This window comes from Pleurodeles waltl, chromosome 8, assembly GCF_031143425.1.
Source record: "Pleurodeles waltl isolate 20211129_DDA chromosome 8, aPleWal1.hap1.20221129, whole genome shotgun sequence".
Taxonomy (NCBI): Eukaryota; Metazoa; Chordata; class Amphibia; order Caudata; family Salamandridae; genus Pleurodeles; species Pleurodeles waltl.
In genome coordinates this window covers 1544836782-1544859700 of record NC_090447.1, presented here as the reverse complement: position 1 = coordinate 1544859700, position 22919 = coordinate 1544836782, and the positions used below count along the sequence as shown (strand labels likewise).

The 22919-nt window shown below is 47.8% G+C and overlaps 1 protein-coding gene across 1 annotated transcript in view; it reads left to right on the top strand.

Moving 5' to 3' along the window:
- Positions 1-2135: 2135 nt before the first annotated feature.
- Positions 2136-22919, top strand: part of LOC138249646 (NACHT, LRR and PYD domains-containing protein 12-like) — a 160047-nt gene continuing 139263 nt past the window's right edge. Inside the window, exons 1-2 of the mRNA XM_069203591.1 lie at positions 2136-2220; positions 2595-2699. Coding sequence (XP_069059692.1) covers positions 2136-2220; positions 2595-2699 — 190 coding nt within the window. The remainder of the gene's footprint in view (positions 2221-2594; positions 2700-22919) is intronic.

Below are 22919 nucleotides of genomic sequence, written 5' to 3'. Positions count from 1 at the left end.
GCTCTGATGGGCACAGATGGTTCCCATCTCTGCATAAGCAAGTCATCACCAGTTCAGGGATCCCCCAGCCCTGCTCTGGCGCGAAACTGGACAAAGGAAAGGGGAGTGACCACTCCCCTGACCTGCACCTCCCAGGGGAGGTGCCCAGAGCTCCTCCAGTGTGTCCCAGACCTCTGCCATCTTGGAAACAGAGGTGTTTGTGGCACACTGGACTGCTCTGAGTTGTCAGTGCCAGCAGGTGACGTCTGAGGCTCCTTCTGATAGGCTCTTACCTCTCTTGGTAGCCAATCTCCTTCCTAGGTAGCCAAACCTCCTTTTCTGGCTATTTAGGGTCTCTGCTTTGGGGATCTCACCAGATAACGAATGCAAGAGCTCATCAGAGTTCCTCTGCATCTCCCTCTTCACCTTCTGCCAAAGGATCGACCGCTGACTGCTCTGGACGCCTGCAAAACCGCAACAAAGTAGCAAGACGACTACTAGCAACCTTGTATCGCTTCATCCTGCAGGCTTTCTCGACTGTTTCCAGGTGGTGCATGCTCTGGGGGTAGCCTGCCTCCTCTCTGCACCAGGAGCTCTGAAGAAATCTCCCGTGGGTTGACGGAATCTTCCCCCTGCAACCACAACTGCAACAAAAGACTGCATCACCGGTCCCCTGGGTCCCCTCTCAGCACGATGAGCGTGGTCCCTGGAACTCAGCAACTCTGTCCAAGTGACTCCCACAGTCCAGTGACTCTTCTGTCCAAGTTTGGTGGAGGTAAGTCCTTGCCTCCCCACACTAGACTACATTGCTGGGTACCGCATGATTTGCAGCTGCTCCGGCTCCTGTGTACTCTTCCAGGATTTGCTTCATGCACAGCCAAGCCTGGGTCCCCTACGCTCTATGCAGTGCACAACCTTCTGAGTTGTCCTCAGGCGTCGTGGGACTCCCTTTTGTGACTTCGGGTGGACTCTGGTTAACTTTTCTTCTAAGTGCCTGTTCAGGTACTTCTGCTTGTGCTGTCTGCTTCTGTGAGGGCTCCCTGACTTGCTGGGCACCCTCTCTGTCTCCTCATCCAAGTGGCGACATCCTGGTCCATCCTGGGCCACAGCAGCATCCAAAAACCCTAACCGGTACCCTTGCAGCTAGCAAGGCTTGTTTGCGGTCTTTCTGCGTGGGAACACCTCTGCAAGCTTCTTCACAATGTGTGACATCCATCCTCCAAAGGGGAAGTTCCTCGTCCTCTTCGTTCTTGCCGAACACCAAGCTTCTTCCAACAGGTGGCAGCTTCCTTGCACCCTCAGCTGGCATTTCTTGGGTTCCTGCCCACTCTCAACACTGTCGTGACTCTTGGACTTGGTCCCCTTGTCTTACAGGTACTCAGGTCCAGAAATCCACTGTTGTTGCATTGCTGGTGTTTGTTCTTCCTGCAGAAACCCCCTATCACGACTTCTGTGCTCTCTGGGGATAGTAGGTGCACTTTACACCTACCTTTCAGGTTCTTGGGGTGGGCTATGTTACTAACCCTCACTGTTTTCTTACAGTCCCAGCAACCCTCTACAAGCTCACATAGGTTGGGGGTCCATTCGTGGTTCGCATTCCACTTTTGGAGTATATGATTTGTATTGCCCCTATACCTATGTGCTCCTATTGCAATCTACTGTAATTTTACATTGCTTGCATTACTTCCTTTTGCTATTATCTGCATAATTTTGGTTTGTGTACATATATCTTGTGTATATTTCTCATCCTCATACTGAGGGTACTCACTGACATACTTTTGGCATATTGTCATAGAAATAAAGTACCTTTATTTTTAGTACTTCTGTGTATTGTGTTTTCTTATGATATTGTGCATATGACACCAGTGGTATAGTAGGAGCTTTACATGTCTCCTAGTTCAGCCTAAACTGCTTTGCCATAGCTACCTTCTATCAGCCTAAGCTGCAAGAAACACCTCTTCTACACTAATAAGGGATAACTGGAATAGGCACAAGGTGTAAGTACCTCTGGTACCCACTACAAGCCAGGCCAGCCTCCTACAGGGGGACAATTCCATGATCCCCCGGGTCATCCCTGTGATTGCAGCCATTCGCAATGGGTCGCAAATTGCGACCTACCTCATGGATATTAATGAGGTAGGTCGATTTGCGAGCCAATGGGAATCGCTAAAGGAAACTCCTGGACTTTCATACATACAATTAGGGATTATGTAATTGCGATTCGCAGATACTCGCAATCAGGTAATCGCTATTTGGAAAAAAGATACATCTGACCCTTATTCATATAATTGCTACATGTTTTTCATTCATCAACATACACAACAACTTGGAGTGTAGACTTTAGGTTTCCAACTTTGTCCCTGGTGTTTCTTGCAAACCGAAGAGCCAGTCTTAACTCTTAAAGGTTTTGTGCCTTTTTGGATGACTGATTTTGTAGTCTGGTTTCTGGAACTGAGCGCTAACAGGTTCAATTGTTCAAATGTGAATAAGTTTTTCTTCTCTTAACTATTGTCTTTCTCAAAGCACGTCTATGCACAATTAACTCAAAAAACAACCTTGATTTTGATTTCTATAGAAGACTAGTGTGCCTACTGTTTTTCTTTTTCTTTTTGCAGAAACTCCTGATGTTGGCCAGAGGAATCAGACAGTGGATGGGAGACTGAAAACAAAGAAGCAATCAAGCTCCCAAATAAGGTGGTTCTGTTGTTTCAAGAATTTAGGTGAGTGAGTGATGACGAGGAAAACCTCCTGCTCCAAAGTCCTTTAAGCAAAGCACATGAAGCCTGAGCATGGTTTAAATACTAACCGTGGCCAAGATGGTCTCCAAGACTTGCCAAGATCTTGCAAGGCTTCTGCAAACTCTGTGGTAGAATTACTAGTGTACTCAGGGCTGGCCAGGACTGCTTGTGTCAGTGAGTCTGTCTAATTGGAGGGTAAAGTCTTAAGCTGAATGGTGCTAGGAAGCTTTGAGTGTGTCCAGCTTGCCCACATCAGCTAGACCAATGGGCAGTAGGATCAGGAGAGTCTTTCAGCACTATCCGGTAGGTGGAATCATTAAGGGGATTATTTTGACCCTGATGGTCTTTTGACCGTAAAACCATAGGTAAAAGTTTAAAAGCACATCTCCTACTTTTTAAATGCAGTGCACCCTGCAATAGGGAATGCTTAGTACTATATGGAAATGGCTCTTTTTCATGATCACCCTAAAAGATTTGGAAATATCCTTCTGGTTTTCCGACTCTGAGAATGTATTGGGCCAGACCTTAGTGCCGGTTGTCTGACCCCTGTAAAAGGTATGTTTGGCTGGCCTATATCCAATTGGCACATGTTGACTTATTTATATGTCACTAGTATATGGTACTAGGGGTACCAAGGGCCTGTACATTGCAGTGTCACTCATAGGTTGTAGCGTTTATTGTGCCACCCTGAAAGTGACAAAGTAAAGCATGTCTCACAGCCTTGCACTGCAGACAGCTACTGGAGTTTTAAACTTCTAACTCGGCTTTGCCATTTAAACCAATGACAATGTTAAGACTCCCCTGTAGGAAAGTACCATCTTGCCTGGCATGTTACCCCCATTTTTCACTGTATATATGTTGTTTTAGTTGTATGTGTCACTGGGACCCTGGTAACCCAGGGCCCCAGTGCTCATAAGTGTGCCTGGATGTGTTACCTGTGTAGTGACTAACTGTCTCACTGAGGCTCTGCTAATCAGAACCTCAGTGGTTATGCTCTCTCATTTCTTTCCAAATTGTCACTGACAGGCTAGTGACCATTTTTACCAATTTACATTGGCTTACTGGAACACCCTTATAATTCCCTAGTATATGGTACTGAGGTACCCAGGGTATTGGGGTTCCAGGAGATCCCTATGGGCTGCAGCATTTCTTTTGCCACCCATAGGGAGCTCTGACAAGTCTTACACAGGCCTGCCACTGCAGCCTGGGTGAAATAACGTCCACGTTATTTCACAGCCATTTTACACTGCACTTAAGTAACTTATAAGTCACCTATATGTCTAACCTTTACCTGGTAAAGGTTAGGTGCAAAGTTACTTAGTGTGAGGGCACCCTGGCACTAGCCAAGGTGCCCCCACATTGTTCAGAGCCAATTCACTGAACTTTGTGAGTGCGGGGACACCATTACACGCGTGCACTACATATAGGTCACTACCTATATGTAGCTTCACCATGGTAACTCCGAATATGGCCATGTAACATGTCTATGATCATGGAATTGCCCCCTCTATGCCATCCTGGCATTGTTGGTACAATTCCATGATCCCAGTGGTCTGTAGCACAGACCCTGGTACTGCCAGACTGCCCTTCCTGGGGTTTCTCTGCAGCTGCTGCTGCTGCCAACCCCTCAGACAGGCAGCTGCCCTCCTGGGGTCCAGCCAGGCCTGGCCCAGGATGGCCGAACAAAGAACTTCCTCTGAGAGAGGGTGTGACACCCTCTCCCTTTGGAAAATGGTGTGAAGGCAGGGGAGGAGTAGCCTCCCCCAGCCTCTGGAAATGCTTTGTTGGGCACAGATGTGCCCAATTCTGCATAAGCCAGTCTACACCAGTTCAGGGACCCCTTAGCCCCTGCTCTGGCGCGAAACTGGACAAAGGAAAGGGGAGTGACCTCTCCCCTGACCTGCACCTCCCCTGGGAGGTGTCCAGAGCTCCTCCAGTGTGCTCCAGACCTCTGCCATCTTGGAAACAGAGGTGCTGCTGGCACACTGGACTGCTCTGAGTGGCCAGTGCCACCAGGTGACGTCAGAGACTCCTTGTGATAGGCTCCTTCAGGTATTAGTAGCCTTTCCTCTCTCCTAGGTAGCCAAATCCTCTTTTCTGGCTATTTAGGGTCTCTGTCTCTGGGGAAACTTTAGATAACGAATGCATGAGCTCAGCCGAGTTCCTCTGCATCTCCCTCTTCACCTTCTGATAAGGAATCGACCGCTGACCGCGCTGGAAGCCTGCAAACCTGCAACATAGTAGCAAAGACGACTACTGCAACTCTGTAACGCTGATCCTGCCGCCTTCTCGACTGTTTTCCTGCTTGTGCATGCTGAGGGGGTAGTCTGCCTCCTCTCTGCACCAGAAGCTCCGAAGAAATCTCCCGTGGGTCGACGGAATCGTCCCCCTGCAACCGCAGGCACCAAAAAGCTGCATTACCGGTCCCTTGGGTCTCCTCTCAGCACGACGAGCGAGGTCCCTCGAATCCAGCGACACCGTCCAAGTGACCCCCACAGTCCAGGGACTCTTCAGCCCAAGTTTGGTGGAGGTAAGTCCTTGCCTCACCTCGCTGGGCTGCATTGCTGGGAACCGCGACTTTGCAAGCTACTCCGGCCCCTGTGCACTTCCGGCGGAAATCCTTCGTGCACAGCCAAGCCTGGGTCCACGGCACTCTAACCTGCATTGCACGACTTTCTAAGTTGGTCTCCGGCGACGTGGGACTCCTTTGTGCAACTTCGGCGAGCACCGTTTCACGCATCCTCGTAGTGCCTGTTTCTGGCACTTCTCCGGGTGCTACCTGCTTCAGTGAGGGCTCTTTGTCTTGCTCGACGTCCCCTCTCTCTGCAGGTCCAATTTGCGACCTCCTGGTCCCTCCTGGGCCCCAGCAGCGTCCAAAAACGCCAAACGCACGATTTGCGTGTAGCAAGGCTTGTTGGCGTCCATCCGGCGGGAAATCACTTCTGCACGACTCTCCAAGGCGTGGGGGATCCATCCTCCAAAGGGGAAGTCTCTAGCCCTTGTCGTTCCTGCAGTATTCACATTTCTTCAGCCTAGTAAGAGCTTCTTTGCACCAACCGCTGGCATTTCTTGGGCATCTGCCCATCTCCGAGTTGCTTGTGACTTTTGGACTTGGTCCCCTTGTTCCACAGGTACCCGCAGTCAGGAATCCATCGTTGTTGCATTGCTGATTTGTGTTTTCCTTGCATTGTCCCTCTAACACGACTATTTTGTCCTTAGGGGAACTTTAGTGCACTTTGCACTCACTTTTCAGGGTCTTGGGGAGGGTTATTTTTCTAACTCTCACTATTTTCTAATAGTCCCAGCGACCCTCTACAAGGTCACATAGGTTTGGGGTCCATTCGTGGTTCGCATTCCACTTTTGGAGTATATGGTTTGTGTTGCCCCTATCCCTATGTTTCCCCATTGCATCCTATTGTAACTATACATTGTTTGCACTGTTTTCTAAGACTATACTGCATATTTTTGCTATTGTGTATATATATCTTGTGTATATTTCCTATCCTCTCACTGAGGGTACACTCTAAGATACTTTGGCATATTGTCATAAAAATAAAGTACCTTTATTTTTAGTATAACTGTGTATTGTGTTTTCTTATGATATTGTGCATATGACACTAAGTGGTACTGTAGTAGCTTCACACGTCTCCTAGTTCAGCCTGAGCTGCTTTGCTAAGCTACCATTATCTATCAGCCTAAGCTGCTAGACACCCTATACACTAATAAGGGATAACTGGGCCTGGTACAAGGTGCAAGTACCCCTTGGTACTCACTACAAGCCAGTCCAGCCTCCTACATTGGTTGTGCAGCGGTGGGATAAGTGCTTTGAGACTACATACCACTCTTGTCATTGTACTTTTCATAAGAGAAAAATATACAAAACAAGGTCAGTGTATATACACATAGCCAAAAAGTTTTGCATTTCCTCTTTTCACTCTTTTCTAAGTGCTGAAAAGTACTTCTAAACTTTCAAAAAGTTCTTAAAAGTTTAAAAAGTTATTTTTCTGTCTTTCCAAAAAGTTCTGAAAACTTTTTTATCTTTTGCTATCACTTTAACTCTCTCTAAAAAATGTCTGGCACAGGCCAAAAAGTTGAACTGTCCAAACTTGCATATGATCACCTTAGCTGGAAAGGAGCAAGGAGTCTCTGCATAGAGAGAGGTTTGAGTGTAGGGAAGAATCCTTCCTTAGAACTGTTAATTAATATGCTTAGAGTACAGGATAAGGCCATAAGTGCCCAATCTGTAGAAAAAGTAGCTAATGGTTCTCAATCTGATCCAGGGACTCCCCCAGGAAAAGGTTCAGGAAAGAAACTTCTCAGCCTGCCCATTACTAGACAGTCTAGCATAGTTGGTACAGAGGTTGAATCACATCATACTGATGATGTGCTCTCACATTATGCTGGTAGCCAAGCTGTTAGGGTGCCCTTTGTAAGGGACAGGTCTCCTTCTGTTCATTCCCATCATACCTCTGTATCTAGAAATGTCCCTCCCACCCACCCTGATGACAGATTGTTAGAAAGGGAGCTCAATAGATTGAGAGTGGAACAAACCAGACTGAAGCTCAAGAAGCAACAGCTGGATTTGGATAGACAGTCTTTAGAAATAGAGAGGGAAAGACAGAAAATGGGTTTAGATACCCATGGTGGCAGCAGCAGTATTCCCCATAGTCATCCTGCAAAAGAGCATGATTCCAGGAATCTGCATAAGATAGTTCCCCCTTACAAGGAGGGGGATGACATTAACAAGTGGTTTGCTGCACTTGAGAGGGCCTGTGTTGTACAGGATGTCCCTCAAAAGCAGTGGGCTGCTATCCTATGGCTATCATTTACTGGAAAAGGTAGGGATAGGCTCCTTACTGTAAAAGAAAATGATGCTAACAATTTCCAAGTTCTTAAGAATGCACTCCTGGATGGTTATGGCTTAACCACTGAACAGTACAGGATAAAGTTCAGAGATACCAAAAAGGAGTCTTCACAAGACTGGGTTGATTTCATTGACCAGGCAGTGAAGGCCTTGGAGGGGTGGTTACATGGCAGTAAAGTTACTGATTATGACAGCCTGTATAACTTGATCCTGAGAGAGCATATTCTTAATAATTGTGTGTCTGATTTGTTGCACCAGTACTTGGTGGACTCTGATCTGACCTCTCCCCAAGAATTGGGAAAGAAGGCAGACAAATGGGTCAGAACAAGAGTGAACAGAAAAGTTCATACAGGGGGTGACAAAGATGGCAACAAAAAGAAGGATGGTAAGTCTTCTGACAAGGGTGGGGACAAATCTAAAAATGAGTCTTCATTAGGCCCACAAAAACACTCTGGTGGGGGTGGTGGGCCCAAATCCTCCTTTAATCAGAACAAGGAAAAGAAACCATGGTGCTATTTATGTAAAATAAAAGGCCATTGGACAACAGATCCCAGTTGTCCAAAGAAAGGCACCACAGCTCCTACCACTACAACCCCTACTGCTAAACCTAGTGTCCCTACTAATAGCAGTGGTGGTGGGAGCAAACCTACTAATAGCCAATCCAAGGGAGTAGCTGGGCTCACTTTTGGTAATTTAGTTGGGGTTGGTCTAATTAGGGAGACCACAGAGGCTACTTTAGTCTCTGAAGTGGCTATTGGCTTAGCCACTTTGGTTGCTTGCCCCCATAACTTGGAGAAGTACAAGCAACTAACCCTAATAAATGGTGTTGAGGTCCAGGCCTACAGGGACACAGGTGCCAGTGTCACAATGGTGATTGAGAAACTGGTGCACCCTGAACAACACATACTTGGACACCAGTACCAAGTAACCGATGCTCACAACATAACACAAAGCCACCCCATGGCTGTTGTAAATCTCAACTGGGGGGGGGTATCTGGTCCAAAGAAAGTTGTGGTAGCTTCAGATTTACCTGTAGACTGTCTATTAGGGAATGATTTGGAGACATCAGCTTGGTCAGATGTGGAGTTGGAGGCCCATGCAGCAATGCTGGGCATCCCAGGGCATATTTTTGCTTTGACAAGGGCTCAGGCCAAAAAGCAAAAAGGACAGGGAAGCTTGGATCCTGGAACCATGGACCAAGTGCTCCCTAAAGCTAGGGCTAGTAGAAGCAAACCACTTCCTACTATCCCTCCCTCTACAGTGGATTCTACTTCTGAGGAAGAAGAATTCCCTCCCTGTGCAGAACCTACACCAGAGGAGCTGGAAGCAGACACTGCTGAGCTTTTGGGTGAAGGGGGGCCTGCCAGAGAGGAGCTGAGTGTGGCACAGCAAACCTGTCCCACATTAGAGGGTCTCAGACAGCAAGCTGTCAAACAGGCTAATGGGGATGTCAGTGACTCACACAGAGTTTACTGGGAGGACAACCTCTTGTACACTGAGCATAGGGATCCTAAACCTGGAGCTGCCAGGAGATTAGTGATTCCTCAGGAGTACAGAAAGTTCCTCCTAACACTGGCACATGACATTCCCTTAGCTGGGCACCTGGGTCAAATGAAAACTTGGGACAGATTGGTACCACTGTTTCATTGGCCTAGGATGTCTGATGACACAAAAGAATTTTGTAAGTCCTGTGAAACCTGTCAAGCCAGTGGCAAGACAGGTGGCACTCCAAAGGCACCCCTTATCCCACTGCCTGTGGTTGGGGTTCCCTTTGAAAGGGTAGGGGTTGACATAGTTGGCCCCCTTGACCCTCCTACTGCTTCAGGCAATAGGTTTATCTTGGTGGTAGTGGACCATGCCACAAGATATCCTGAAGCAATTCCTTTAAGGACCACTACAGCTCCTGCAGTGGCAAAGGCCCTCCTGGGAATATTTTCCAGGGTGGGCTTCCCAAAGGAAGTAGTATCAGACAGAGGAAGCAATTTCATGTCTGCATACTTAAAGGCCATGTGGAAGGAGTGTGGTGTAACTTACAAGTTCACAACACCCTATCATCCACAAACAAATGGACTGGTGGAGAGATTTAATAAAACTCTCAAAGGCATGATTATGGGACTCCCTGAAAAACTCCGCAGGAGATGGGATATCCTTCTACCATGCCTCCTTTTTGCCTACAGGGAGGTACCCCAGAAAGGAGTGGGCTTCAGCCCCTTTGAACTTCTTTTTGGACACCCTGTTAGGGGTCCACTCACACTTGTAAAGGAGGGTTGGGAACAACCTTTAAAAGCTCCTAAGCAGGATATTGTGGATTATGTACTTGGCCTCAGATCAAGGATGGCTGAGTACATGAAAAAGGCCAGTAAAAACCTTCAGGCCAGCCAAGAGCTCCAGAAGCAATGGCATGATCAGAAGGCTGTTTTGGTTCAGTACCAACCAGGGCAGAAAGTGTGGGTCTTGGAGCCTGTGGCCCCAAGAGCACTCCAAGATAAATGGAGTGGACCCCACACAATTGTTGAAAAGAAGGGTGAAGTCACCTACTTGGTTGACTTAGGCACTGCCAGGAGTCCCCTTAGGGTGCTCCATGTCAACCGCCTGAAACCCTACTATGACAGGGCTGATCTCACCCTGCTCATGGCAACAGATGAGGGACAGGAAGAAGACAGTGATCCTCTACCTGATCTCTTCTCTTCCACAGAACAAGATGCTCTTGTGGAAGGTGTAGTTTTGGCTGATTGTCTTACTGCTGAGCAGAAAGATAATTGCATAAATCTCCTAGGACAATTTTCAGAACTCTTCTCCATTGTGCCAGGCACCACTTCTTGGTGTGAGCACACTATAGATACTAGAGACAGTTTACCTGTCAAAAGTAAGATCTATAGGCAGCCTGACCATGTCAGGGACTGCATAAAGCAAGAAGTTCAGAAGATGTTGGAACTAGGAGTGAATGAGCACTCTGACAGTCCATGGGCTTCTCCTGTGGTACTGGTACCAAAACCCAATTCTAAAGATGGAAAGAAAGAAATGAGGTTTTGTGTAGACTATAGAGGTCTCAACTTGGTAACCAAAACTGATGCTCACCCTATACCCAGGGCAGATGAGCTCATAGATACACTGGCATCTGCCAAGTATCTAAGCACTTTTGATTTGACTGCAGGGTATTGGCAGATCAAATTGTCAGAAGATGCTAAATCTAAGACTGCATTTTCTACCATTGGAGGACATTACCAGTTTACTGTAATGCCTTTTGGTCTGAAAAATGCACCTGCCACTTTTCAGAGGCTGGTGAACACAGTCCTGCAAGGGCTGGAAGCTTTCAGTGCAGCATATTTGGATGATATAGCTGTCTTTAGCTCCAGCTGGGATGATCACCTGGTCCACCTTTGGAAAGTTTTGGAGGCCCTGCAAAAGGCAGGCCTCACTATCAAGGCTTCAAAGTGCCAGATAGGGCAGGGTAAGGTGGTTTATCTGGGACACCTTGTTGGTGGGGAACAGATTGCACCACTTCAGGGGAAAATCCAAAATATTATTGATTGGGTTCCCCCTACCACTCAGACTCAGGTGAGAGCCTTCCTAGGCCTCACTGGGTATTACAGGAGGTTCATTAAGAACTATGGCTCCATTGCAGCCCCTCTTAATGACCTCACATCCAAGAAAATGCCTAAAAAGGTATTATGGACAGCAAACTGTCAGAAAGCTTTTGAGGAGCTGAAGCAGGCCATGTGCTCTGCACCTGTCCTGAAAAGCCCTTGTTACTCTAAAAAATTCTATGTCCAAACTGATGCATCTGAATTAGGAGTAGGGGCAGTCCTATTACAACTTAATTCTGAGGGCCAGGATCAACCTGTTGCTTTTATTAGTAGAAGGTTGACCCCTAGAGAAAAGCGTTGGTCTGCCATTGAGAGGGAGGCCTTTGCTGTGGTCTGGGCTCTGAAGAAGTTGAGGCCATACCTGTTTGGCACTCACTTCATTGTTCAGACAGACCACAAACCTCTACTTTGGCTAAAACAAATGAAAGGTGAAAATCCTAAATTGTTGAGGTGGTCCATATCCCTACAGGGAATGGACTATACAGTGGAACATAGACCTGGGAGTAGCCAGTCTAATGCAGATGGACTCTCCAGATATTTCCACTTAGACAATGAAGACTCATCAGGTAATGGCTAGTCTTATTGTCCTTCGTTTGGGGGGGGGTTGTGTAGGAAAGTACCATCTTGCCTGGCATGTTACCCCCATTTTTCACTGTATATATGTTGTTTTAGTTGTATGTGTCACTGGGACCCTGGTAACCCAGGGCCCCAGTGCTCATAAGTGTGCCTGAATGTGTTACCTGTGTAGTGACTAACTGTCTCACTGAGGCTCTGCTAATCAGAACCTCAGTGGTTATGCTCTCTCATTTCTTTCCAAATTGTCACTGACAGGCTAGTGACCATTTTTACCAATTTACATTGGCTTACTGGAACACCCTTATAATTCCCTAGTATATGGTACTGAGGTACCCAGGGTATTGGGGTTCCAGGAGATCCCTATGGGCTGCAGCATTTCTTTTGCCACCCATAGGGAGCTCTGACAAGTCTTACACAGGCCTGCCACTGCAGCCTGGGTGAAATAACGTCCACGTTATTTCACAGCCATTTTACACTGCACTTAAGTAACTTATAAGTCACCTATATGTCTAACCTTTACCTGGTAAAGGTTAGGTGCAAAGTTACTTAGTGTGAGGGCACCCTGGCACTAGCCAAGGTGCCCCCACATTGTTCAGAGCCAATTCACTGAACTTTGTGAGTGCGGGGACACCATTACACGCGTGCACTACATATAGGTCACTACCTATATGTAGCTTCACCATGGTAACTCCGAATATGGCCATGTAACATGTCTATGATCATGGAATTGCCCCCTCTATGCCATCCTGGCATTGTTGGTACAATTCCATGATCCCAGTGGTCTGTAGCACAGACCCTGGTACTGCCAGACTGCCCTTCCTGGGGTTTCTCTGCAGCTGCTGCTGCTGCCAACCCCTCAGACAGGCAGCTGCCCTCCTGGGGTCCAGCCAGGCATGGCCCAGGATGGCAGAACAAAGAACTTCCTCTGAGAGAGGGTGTGACACCCTCTCCCTTTGGAAAATGGTGTGAAGGCAGGGGAGGAGTAGCCTCCCCCAGCCTCTGGAAATGCTTTGTTGGGCACAGATGTGCCCAATTCTGCATAAGCCAGTCTACACCAGTTCAGGGACCCCTTAGCCCCTGCTCTGGCGCGAAACTGGACAAAGGAAAGGGGAGTGACCACTCCCCTGACCTGCACCTCCCCTGGGAGGTGTCCAGAGCTCCTCCAGTGTGCTCCAGACCTCTGCCATCTTGGAAACAGAGGTGCTGCTGGCACACTGGACTGCTCTGAGTGGCCAGTGCCACCAGGTGACGTCAGAGACTCCTTGTGATAGGCTCCTTCAGGTGTTAGTAGCCTTTCCTCTCTCCTAGGTAGCCAAACCCTCTTTTCTGGCTATTTAGGGTCTCTGTCTCTGGGGAAACTTTAGATAACGAATGCATGAGCTCAGCCGAGTTCCTCTGCATCTCCCTCTTCACCTTCTGATAAGGAATCGACCGCTGACCGCGCTGGAAGCCTGCAAACCTGCAACATAGTAGCAAAGACGACTACTGCAACTCTGTAACGCTGATCCTGCCGCCTTCTCGACTGTTTTCCTGCTTGTGCATGCTGTGGGAGTAGTCTGCCTCCTCTCTGCACCAGAAGCTCCGAAGAAATCTCCCGTGGGTCGACGGAATCGTCCCCCTGCAACCGCAGGCACCAAAAAGCTGCATTACCGGTCCCTTGGGTCTCCTCTCAGCACGACGAGCGAGGTCCCTCGAATCCAGCGACACCGTCCAAGTGACCCCCACAGTCCAGGGACTCTTCAGCCCAAGTTTGGTGGAGGTAAGTCCTTGCCTCACCTCGCTGGGCTGCATTGCTGGGAACCGCGACTTTGCAAGCTACTCCGGCCCCTGTGCACTTCCGGCGGAAATCCTTCGTGCACAGCCAAGCCTGGGTCCACGGCACTCTAACCTGCATTGCACGACTTTCTAAGTTGGTCTCCGGCGACGTGGGACTCCTTTGTGCAACTTCGGCGAGCACCGTTTCACGCATCCTCATAGTGCCTGTTTCTGGCACTTCTCCGGGTGCTACCTGCTTCAGTGAGGGCTCTTTGTCTTGCTCGACGTCCCCTCTCTCTGCAGGTCCAATTTGCGACCTCCTGGTCCCTCCTGGGCTCCAGCAGCGTCCAAAAACGCCAAACGCACGATTTGCGTGTAGCAAGGCTTGTTGGCGTCCATCCGTCGGGAAAGCACTTCTGCACGACTTTACAAGGCGTGCGGGATCCATCCTCCAAAGGGGAAGTCTCTAGCCCTTGTCGTTCCTGCAGTATTCACAGTTCTTCAGCCTAGTAAGAGCTTCTTTGCACCAACCGCTGGCATTTCTTGGGCATCTGCCCATCTCCGAGTTGCTTGTGACTTTTGGACTTGGTCCCCTTGTTCCACAGGTACCCTCAGTCAGGAATCCATCGTTGTTGCATTGCTGATTTGTGTTTTCCTTGCATTGTCCCTCTAACACGACTATTTTGTCCTTAGGGGAACTTTAGTGCACTTTGCACTCACTTTTCAGGGTCTTGGGGAGGGTTATTTTTCTAACTCTCACTATTTTCTAATAGTCCCAGCGACCCTCTACAAGGTCACATAGGTTTGGGGTCCATTCGTGGTTCGCATTCCACTTTTGGAGTATATGGTTTGTGTTGCCCCTATCCCTATGTTTCCCCATTGCATCCTATTGTAACTATACATTGTTTGCACTGTTTTCTAAGACTATACTGCATATTTTTGCTATTGTGTATATATATCTTGTGTATATTTCCTATCCTCTCACTGAGGGTACACTCTAAGATACTTTGGCATATTGTCATAAAAATAAAGTACCTTTATTTTTAGTATAACTGTGTATTGTGTTTTCTTATGATATTGTGCATATGACACTAAGTGGTACTGTAGTAGCTTCACACGTCTCCTAGTTCAGCCTGAGCTGCTTTGCTAAGCTACCATTATCTATCAGCCTAAGCTGCTAGACACCCTATACACTAATAAGGGATAACTGGGCCTGGTACAAGGTGCAAGTACCCCTTGGTACTCACTACAAGCCAGTCCAGCCTCCTACATCCCCTTTTCAATATATATGTCATCCCTAAGGGAGGTCTCTCGAGTCCTAAGACAGGGTACAGTAGTGCAAGAGGCAGAGGTCTGGGACACACTGGAGGAGCTCTGGGAACCTCCCCTGGGAGGTACTGGTCAGGGGAGTGGTCACTTACATTTCCTTTGTCGAGTTTCGCACCAGAGCAGGGCTGGGGGATCCCTGAACCGGTGTAGACTGGCTTATGCAGAAATGGGCACCATGTGTGCCCATCAAAGCATTTCCAGAGGCTGGGGGAGGCTACTCCTCCCCAGCCTTCACATCTATTTCCAAAGGGAGACGGTGTTACACCCTCTCTCAGAGGAAATCCTTTGTTCTGCCTTCCTGGGCTGGGGCTGCCTGGACCCCAGGAGGGCAAAACCTGTCTGAGGGGTTGGGAGCAGCAGCAGCTGCAGTGGAGACCCCAGAAAGGCAGTTTGGCAGTACCCAGGTCTGAGCTAGAGACTCGGTGGATCATGGAATTGTCTCCCCAATGCCAGAATGGCATTGGGGGGACAATTCCATGATCTTAGACATGTTACATGGCCATGTTCGGAGTTACCATTGTGACGCTATACATAGGTATTGACCTATGTATAGTGCACATGTGTAATGGTGTCCCCGCACTCACAAAGTCTGGGGAATTTGCCCTGAACGATGTGGGGGAACCTTGGCTAGTGCCAGGTTGCCCACACACTAAGTAACTTTGCACCCAACCTTCACCAGGTGAAGGTTAGACATATAGGTGACTTATAAGTTACTTAAGTGCAGTGGTAAATGGCTGTGAAATAACGTGGACGTTATTTCACGCAGGCTGCAGTGGCAGGCCTGTGTAAGAATTGTCTGAGCTCCCTATGGGTGGCAAAAGAAATGCTGCAGCCCATAGGGATCTCCTGGAACCCCAATACCCTGGGTACCTCAGTACCATATACTAGGGAATTATATGGGTGCACCAGTATGCCAATGTGAATTGGTAAATTTAGTCACTAGCCTGTTAGTGACAAATCTGGAAAGCAGAGAGAGCATAACCACTGAGGTTCTGGTTAGCAGAGCCTCAGTGAGGCAGTTAGGCATCACACAGGGAACACATACAGGACACATACTCATGAGCACTGGGGCCCTGCCTGGCAGGGTCCCAGTGACACATAGACTAAAACAACATATATACAGTGAAATATGGGGGTAACATGCCAGGCAAGATGGCACTTTCCTACACAACCCCCCCCACCCCCCAAACGAAGGACAATAAGACTAGCCATGACCTGATGAGTCTTCATTGTCTAAGTGGAAATATCTGGAGAGTCCATCTGCATTGGAGTGGGTACTCCCAGGTCTATGTTCCACTGCATAGTCCATTCCCTGTAGAGATATGGACCACCTCAACAATTTAGGGTTTTCACCTTTCATTTGTTTTAGCCAAAGTAGAGGTTTGTGGTCTGGCTGAACAATAAGGTGAGTGCCAAACAGGTATGGCCTCAACTTTTTCAGTGCCCAGACCACAGCAAAGGCCTCCTTCTCTATGGCAGACCAACGCTTTTCTCTAGGGGTCAACCTCCTGCTGATAAAAGCAACTGGTTGATCCTGGCCCTCAGAATTGAGTTGTGATAAGACTGCCCCTACCCCTAATTCAGATGCATCAGTTTGAACAATGAATTTCTTGGAGTAACATGGGCTTTTTAGGACAGGTGCAGAGCACATGGCCTGTTTGAGCTCCTCAAAAGCTTCCTGACAGCTAGCTGTCCACAATACCTTTTTAGGCATCTTTTTACTAGTGAGATCATTTAGAGGGGCTGTTATGGAGCCATAGTTTTTAATGAATCTCCTGTAATACCCTGTGAGGCCTAAGAAGGCTCTCACCTGGGTCTGAGTTGTAGGGGGAACCCAATCCATGGTTGTCTGGATTGTCCACTGAAGTGGTGAAATCTGTTCTCCACCTACCAGGTGTCCCAGATAAACCACTTTACCCTGTCTAACTGGCACTTTGAGGCCTTGATAGTGAGGCCTGCCTTGTGCAGGGCCTCCAAAACTTTCCAAAGGTGGACCAGGTGCTCATCCCAGGTGGAGCTAAAGACAGCTGTATCATCTAGATATGCTGCACTAAAAGCCCCAACCATTCCAGGACTGTGTTCACCAACCTCTGAAATGTGTCAGGTGCATTCTTCAAACTAAGGGGCATCACTGTAAATTGTTTGTGCCCTCCTATAGTTGAAAATGCAGTTTTAGATGTAGCATCCTCAGCCAATTTGAACTGCCAATACCCTGCAGTCAATTCAAAGGTGCTTAGATACTTGGCAGATGCCATGGTATCTATGAGCTCATCTGCCCTGGGTATAGGGTGAGCATCAGTTTTTGTTACCTGATTGAGACCTCTGTAGTCTACACAAAACCTCATCTCTCTTTTTTCATCTTTTGAGTGAGGCTTTGGTACAAGCACCACAGGACTCACCCATGGGCTTTCAGAAGGTTCAACCACTCCTAGATCAAGCCTTTTCTGAACCTCTTGTTTTATGCAGTCCCTGACATGGTCAGGCTACCTATAGATTTTACTTTTGACAGGCAAGCTGTCTTCAGTATCAATTGTGTGTTCACACCAGGATGTGGTACCTGGCACAATTGAAAAGAGTTCAGAGAATTGTCCAAGGAGATTTATGCAGTTGTCTTTCTGTTCTGCAGTCAGACAATCTGCGAAAACTATTCCCTCCACTAAAGCATCATTTTCAGTGGTGGAAAAGAGATCAGGGAGAGGGTCACTCTCTTCTTCCTATCCCTCATCTGTTGCCATGAGCAGGGTGAGATCAGCTGTGAGAAGGTAGCCTCTTTCTAGCCTTGTTACCCCCACTTTTGGCCTGTTTGTGAGTGTATGTCAGGGTGTTTGTCACTGTTTTCACTGTCTCACTGGGATCCTGATAGCCAGGCCTCAGTGCTCATAGTGAAAACACTATGGTTTCAGTATGGTTGTTATGTGTCACTGGGATCCTGCTGGTCAGGACCCCAGTGCTCATAGGTTTGTGGCCTATATGTATGTGTCACTGGGACCCTGTCACACAGGGCCCCAGTGCTCATAGGTGTGCATCTATATGTTCCCTGTGTGGTGCCTAACTGTCTCACTGAGGCTCTGCTAACCAGAACCTCAGTGGTTATGCTCTCTCATTACTTTTAAATTGTCACTAACAGGCTAGTGACAAATTTTACCAATTCACATTGGCTTACTGGAACACCCTTATAATTCCCTAGTATATGGTACTGAGGTACCCAGGGTATTGGGGTTCCAGGAGATCCCTATGGGCTGCAGCATTTCTTTTGCCACCCATAGGGAGCTCTGACAATTCTTACACAGGCCTGCCACTGCAGCCTGAGTGAAATAACGTCCACGTTATTTCACAGCCATTTTACACTGCACTTAAGTAACTTATAAGTCACCTATATGTCTAACCTTTACCTGGTAAAGGTTAGGTGCAAAGTTACTTAGTGTGAGGGCACCCTGGCACTAGCCAAGGTGCCCCCACATTGTTCAGAGCCAATTCACTGAACTTTGTGAGTGCGGGGACACCATTACACGCGTGCACTACATATAGGTCACTACCTATATGTAGCTTCACCATGGTAACTCCGAATATGGCCATGTAACATGTCTATGATCATGGAATTGCCCCCTCTATGCCATCCTGGCATTGTTGGTACAATTCCATGATCCCAGTGGTCTGTAGCACAGACCCTGGTACTGCCAGACTGCCCTTCCTGGGGTTTCACTGCAGCTGCTGCTGCTGCCAACCCCTCAGACAGGCAGCTGCCCTCCTGGGGTCCAGCCAGGCCTGGCCCAGGATGGCAGAACAAAGAACTTCCTCTGAGAGAGGGTGTGACACCCTCTCCCTTTGGAAAATGGTGTGAAGGCAGGGGAGGAGTAGCCTCCCCCAGCCTCTGGAAATGCTTTGTTGGGCACAGATGTGCCCAATTCTGCATAAGCCAGTCTACACCGGTTCAGGGACCCCTTAGCCCCTGCTCTGGCGCGAAACTGGACAAAGGAAAGGGGAGTGACCACTCCCCTGACCTGCACCTCCCCTGGGAGGTGTCCAGAGCTCCTCCAGTGTGCTCCAGACCTCTGCCATCTTGGAAACAGAGGTGCTGCTGGCACACTGGACTGCTCTGAGTGGCCAGTGCCACCAGGTGACGTCAGAGACTCCTGCTGATAGGCTCCTTCAGGTGTTAGTAGCCTTTCCTCTCTCCTAGGTAGCCAAACCCTCTTTTCTGGCTATTTAGGGTCTCTGTCTCTGGGGAAACTTTGGATAACGAATGCATGAGCTCATCCGAGTTCCTCTGCATCTCTCTCTTCACCTTCTGCCAAGGAATCGACCGCTGACCGCGCTGGAAGCCTGCAAACCTGCAACATAGTAGCAAAGACGACTACTGCAACTCTGTAACGCTGATCCTGCCGCCTTCTCGACTGTTTTCCTGCTTGTGCATGCTGTGGGGGTAGTCTGCCTCCTCTCTGCACCAGAAGCTCCGAAGAAATCTCCCGTGGGTCGACGGAATCTTCCCCCTGCAACCGCAGGCACCAAAAAGCTGCATTACCGGTCCCTTGGGTCTCCTCTCAGCACGACGAGCGAGGTCCCTCGAATCCAGCGACTCTGTCCAAGTGACCCCCACAGTCCAGTGACTCTTCAGTCCAAGTTTGGTGGAGGTAAGTCCTTGCCTCACCTCACTGGGCTGCATTGCTGGGAACCGCGACTTTTGCAGCTACTCCGGCCCCTGTGCACTTCCGGCGGAAATCCTTTGTGCACAGCCAAGCCTGGGTCCACGGCACTCTAACCTGCATTGCACGACTTTCTAAGTTGGTCTCCGGCGACGTGGGACTCCTTTGTGCGACTTCGGGTGAGCACCGTTTCACGCATCCTCGTAGTGCCTGTTTCTGGCCCTTCTCCGGGTGCTACCTGCTTCAGAGAGGGCTCCTTGTCTTGGTCGATGTCCCCTCTCTCTGCTGGTCCAATTTGCGACCTCCTGGTCCCTACTGGGCCTCAGCAGTGTCCAAAAACGCTAACCGCACAATTTGCCGCTAGCAAGGCTTGTTCGCGTACTTGTGGCGGGAAAACACTTCTGCACAACTCTCCACGGCGAGAAAGATCTGTCCACCAAAGGGGAAGTCTCTAGCCCTTTTCGTTCCTGCAGAAACCTCAGCTTCTTTTGTCCAGTAGAAGCTTCTTTGCACCCGCAGCTGGCATTTCCTGGGCATTTGCCCATCTCCGACTTGCTTGTGACTTTTGGACTTGGTCCCCTTGTTCCTCAGGTACCCTAGATTGGAAATCCACAGTTGTTGCATTGCTGGTTTGTGTCTTTCCTGCATTATTCCTCTAACACGACTTCTTTGTCCTTAGGGGAACTTTAGTGCACTTTGCACTCACTTTTCAGGGTCTTGGGGAGGGTTATTTTTCTAACTCTCACTATTTTCTAATAGTCCCAGCGACCCTCTACAAGGTCACATAGGTTTGGGGTCCATTCGTGGTTCGCATTCCACTTTTGGAGTATATGGTTTGTGTTGCCCCTATCCCTATGTTTCCCCATTGCATCCTATTGTAACTATACATTGTTTGCACTGTTTTCTAAGACTATACTGCATATTTTTGCTATTGTGTATATATATCTTGTGTATATTTCCTATCCTCTCACTGAGGGTACACTCTAAGATACTTTGGCATATTGTCATAAAAATAAAGTACCTTTATTTTTAGTATAACTGTGTATTGTGTTTTCTTATGATATTGTGCAAGTGACACTAGTGGTACTGTACTGTAGTTGCTTCACACATTTCCTAGTTCAGCCTAAGCTGCTCTGCTAAGCTACCATTATCTATCAGCCTAAGCTGCTAGACACCCTATACACTAATAAGGGATAACTGGGCCTGGTGCAAGGTGCAAGTACCCCTTGGTACTCACTACAAGCCAGTCCAGCCTCCTACACAAGCATAGCAGTAAGGTTGCGGAGGGTTGTAGCAGCTACATGTTGATGGATGATGATGATTTGATTCATAGTGATGCTGATGGATGGAGGTAGAAAAGGAGGTGATTGTAGTGATGGTGAAGGAGAAAGTGAGGGACAGAGGTTGTTGCGGAGAACACAAAGGACTCACAGAACTCCCTTTTACTTGAAAGATTATGTAAGTTATGTAAGATAAAGTTTCCATATAAGTTGTCATTGTAGTATGGAATAGTGCTCCAAAGTACCTTATGGTGGCTTCTTAGACTAGTGTCCAGAAGCAATTTATTATCTTCATGGTTGTTTCATAATGTTATGCCTTCACTATGTTTGTTTGGTTTTGTTTTATTTTTTTTGTTCTTTTTCTTTTTTTGTTGTTGTTTGTTGTTAAATGGGGAAAGATGTGTCGTATTGGGTAATGTTGGAAATAATGTAGAATGTGGAATGCGGGGTGTGTGGCGTTCCCTGTGGTGACAGTTGCGGAGCTGGCCGGTGTTAGTGGGAGCCGCACGTTGCTGTACCAGAAGAAAATAAACATCGAGTTTCTTTCACCCGGTTTAAGTGTGCAGTTTTTCATCCCACGACAGCATCACAACAATAATCACTCAGTTGAGTTGCCACATAGTGGTATCTTGGGGCCCAGACGCACCACCGGGGCCTTAATGTAGCGCTCTGTACTATGGCTCGTGGCTGGCGGAAGCAGCTGAAAGACAACTGGAGTGCTACGACTCAAGTCTAAGATGTCTCAAAAGGGAAATGAAACCTCTTGAGAAGGTGGACAGGGGAGAAGATGTGGTCTAGCAGCAGAGAGGCCAGTTTTAGAAACTGTGGACCCAGCTTTGAGTCTAATCTTTGGTGTTTGACACAACATTGTGTGATTCTGGTGAAATCCCTCAAGCTCCATGAGCATAAATAAAAGAATGTGAAATGCAATGTGTGAGATGTATTTAGGGAATCCCCACTAGATGTATATATTCCTGTACATGACCTTCCTACACCTTCCCTACATAATATACAGCGCTATGTGGCTTCCAAGTGCTACATGCGTACAATACCTGAGAACAAACTGCTACTTACAGCCACCGACCCAACAGTACAGAAGACCAATTAAATGAACGCAGGTAGTTCAAATAATGCAAGGAAAAAGAACTACACGGACAAGAGAGAGGAAAATGAATAAACATGAGAGAAAGTATGTGATCCCTGCTGAAAAGCGGTCACCCCATAATCACTCAGTCCAGTATTTATACCTCCACGTGGAATCTGCTAGAAGGTGCTTGTAAGATTGTACCTTCTGCCAGAAGTTCACCTTTAATGTTCTGCCTGGAACCAGAAGTGCAGAGACTTCCCACAATGCACCAGGTCTGCTTTCAAAGACAACATTCCAATCTGATTTGCATGTGACTAGAAGCTGTTGAGAGGTCATGCACTGTTCTGAAGCTTTTATAATCTATCTGTCACCTTAACTTCAGAAGGGTTTCATTCTAATATATTTGTTTAATTTCAAAGGGTGTTTGAGTATTTTGAGGACAGAAGTATGCAAGCCACGTGGTTACAGGAAGGAGGGTCATATAACATGATGAGCTGTAGTGCACATTCCTGTAGTGATCACGTCACCGTGAGACAGACAACCTACACCTCATGTATTGTTACCTGGACACACATGGGGGCCACATGTTACTGCCTTAATTGTAACATTCCTGACTTTTGTCCACAAGGCTGCCATTGGACCAGCGGGGATCTTGTAGCTGGATATGGTCCTATAGTTAAATGAGGTCTGAAAGAGGATTCTTCCAGTGATACACTGTGCTTCCCAGGGTTTAGATGTGTCTTGTAGGAGACACAGATATCACCAGGATAGAGGGGGATGGGAAGTGGGGGGAAGGTTGTCAAGGCAGCATTGAAGATACAATGTTTCATGCCCGAGGGATTAGAAATGTTTCTACTATTGGGAAAGGCTGTGACTTTCTTAGGGTCCTTCTTGGTTGCAGCTCTCAGTATAAATGCATCGAGTAAGTGATGCATCCTGGGTGAGTATTTCAGATCATCTAGTTGGTTCTGTTTGTTTTGTGGATGGTTCACAATTTAAGTAAGACATGATCCTTGTGTCCATGAGGAACAGGGTCAACACTAATTTTGCATATGGCTGGGTCCAAACTGGGGTAGCATGG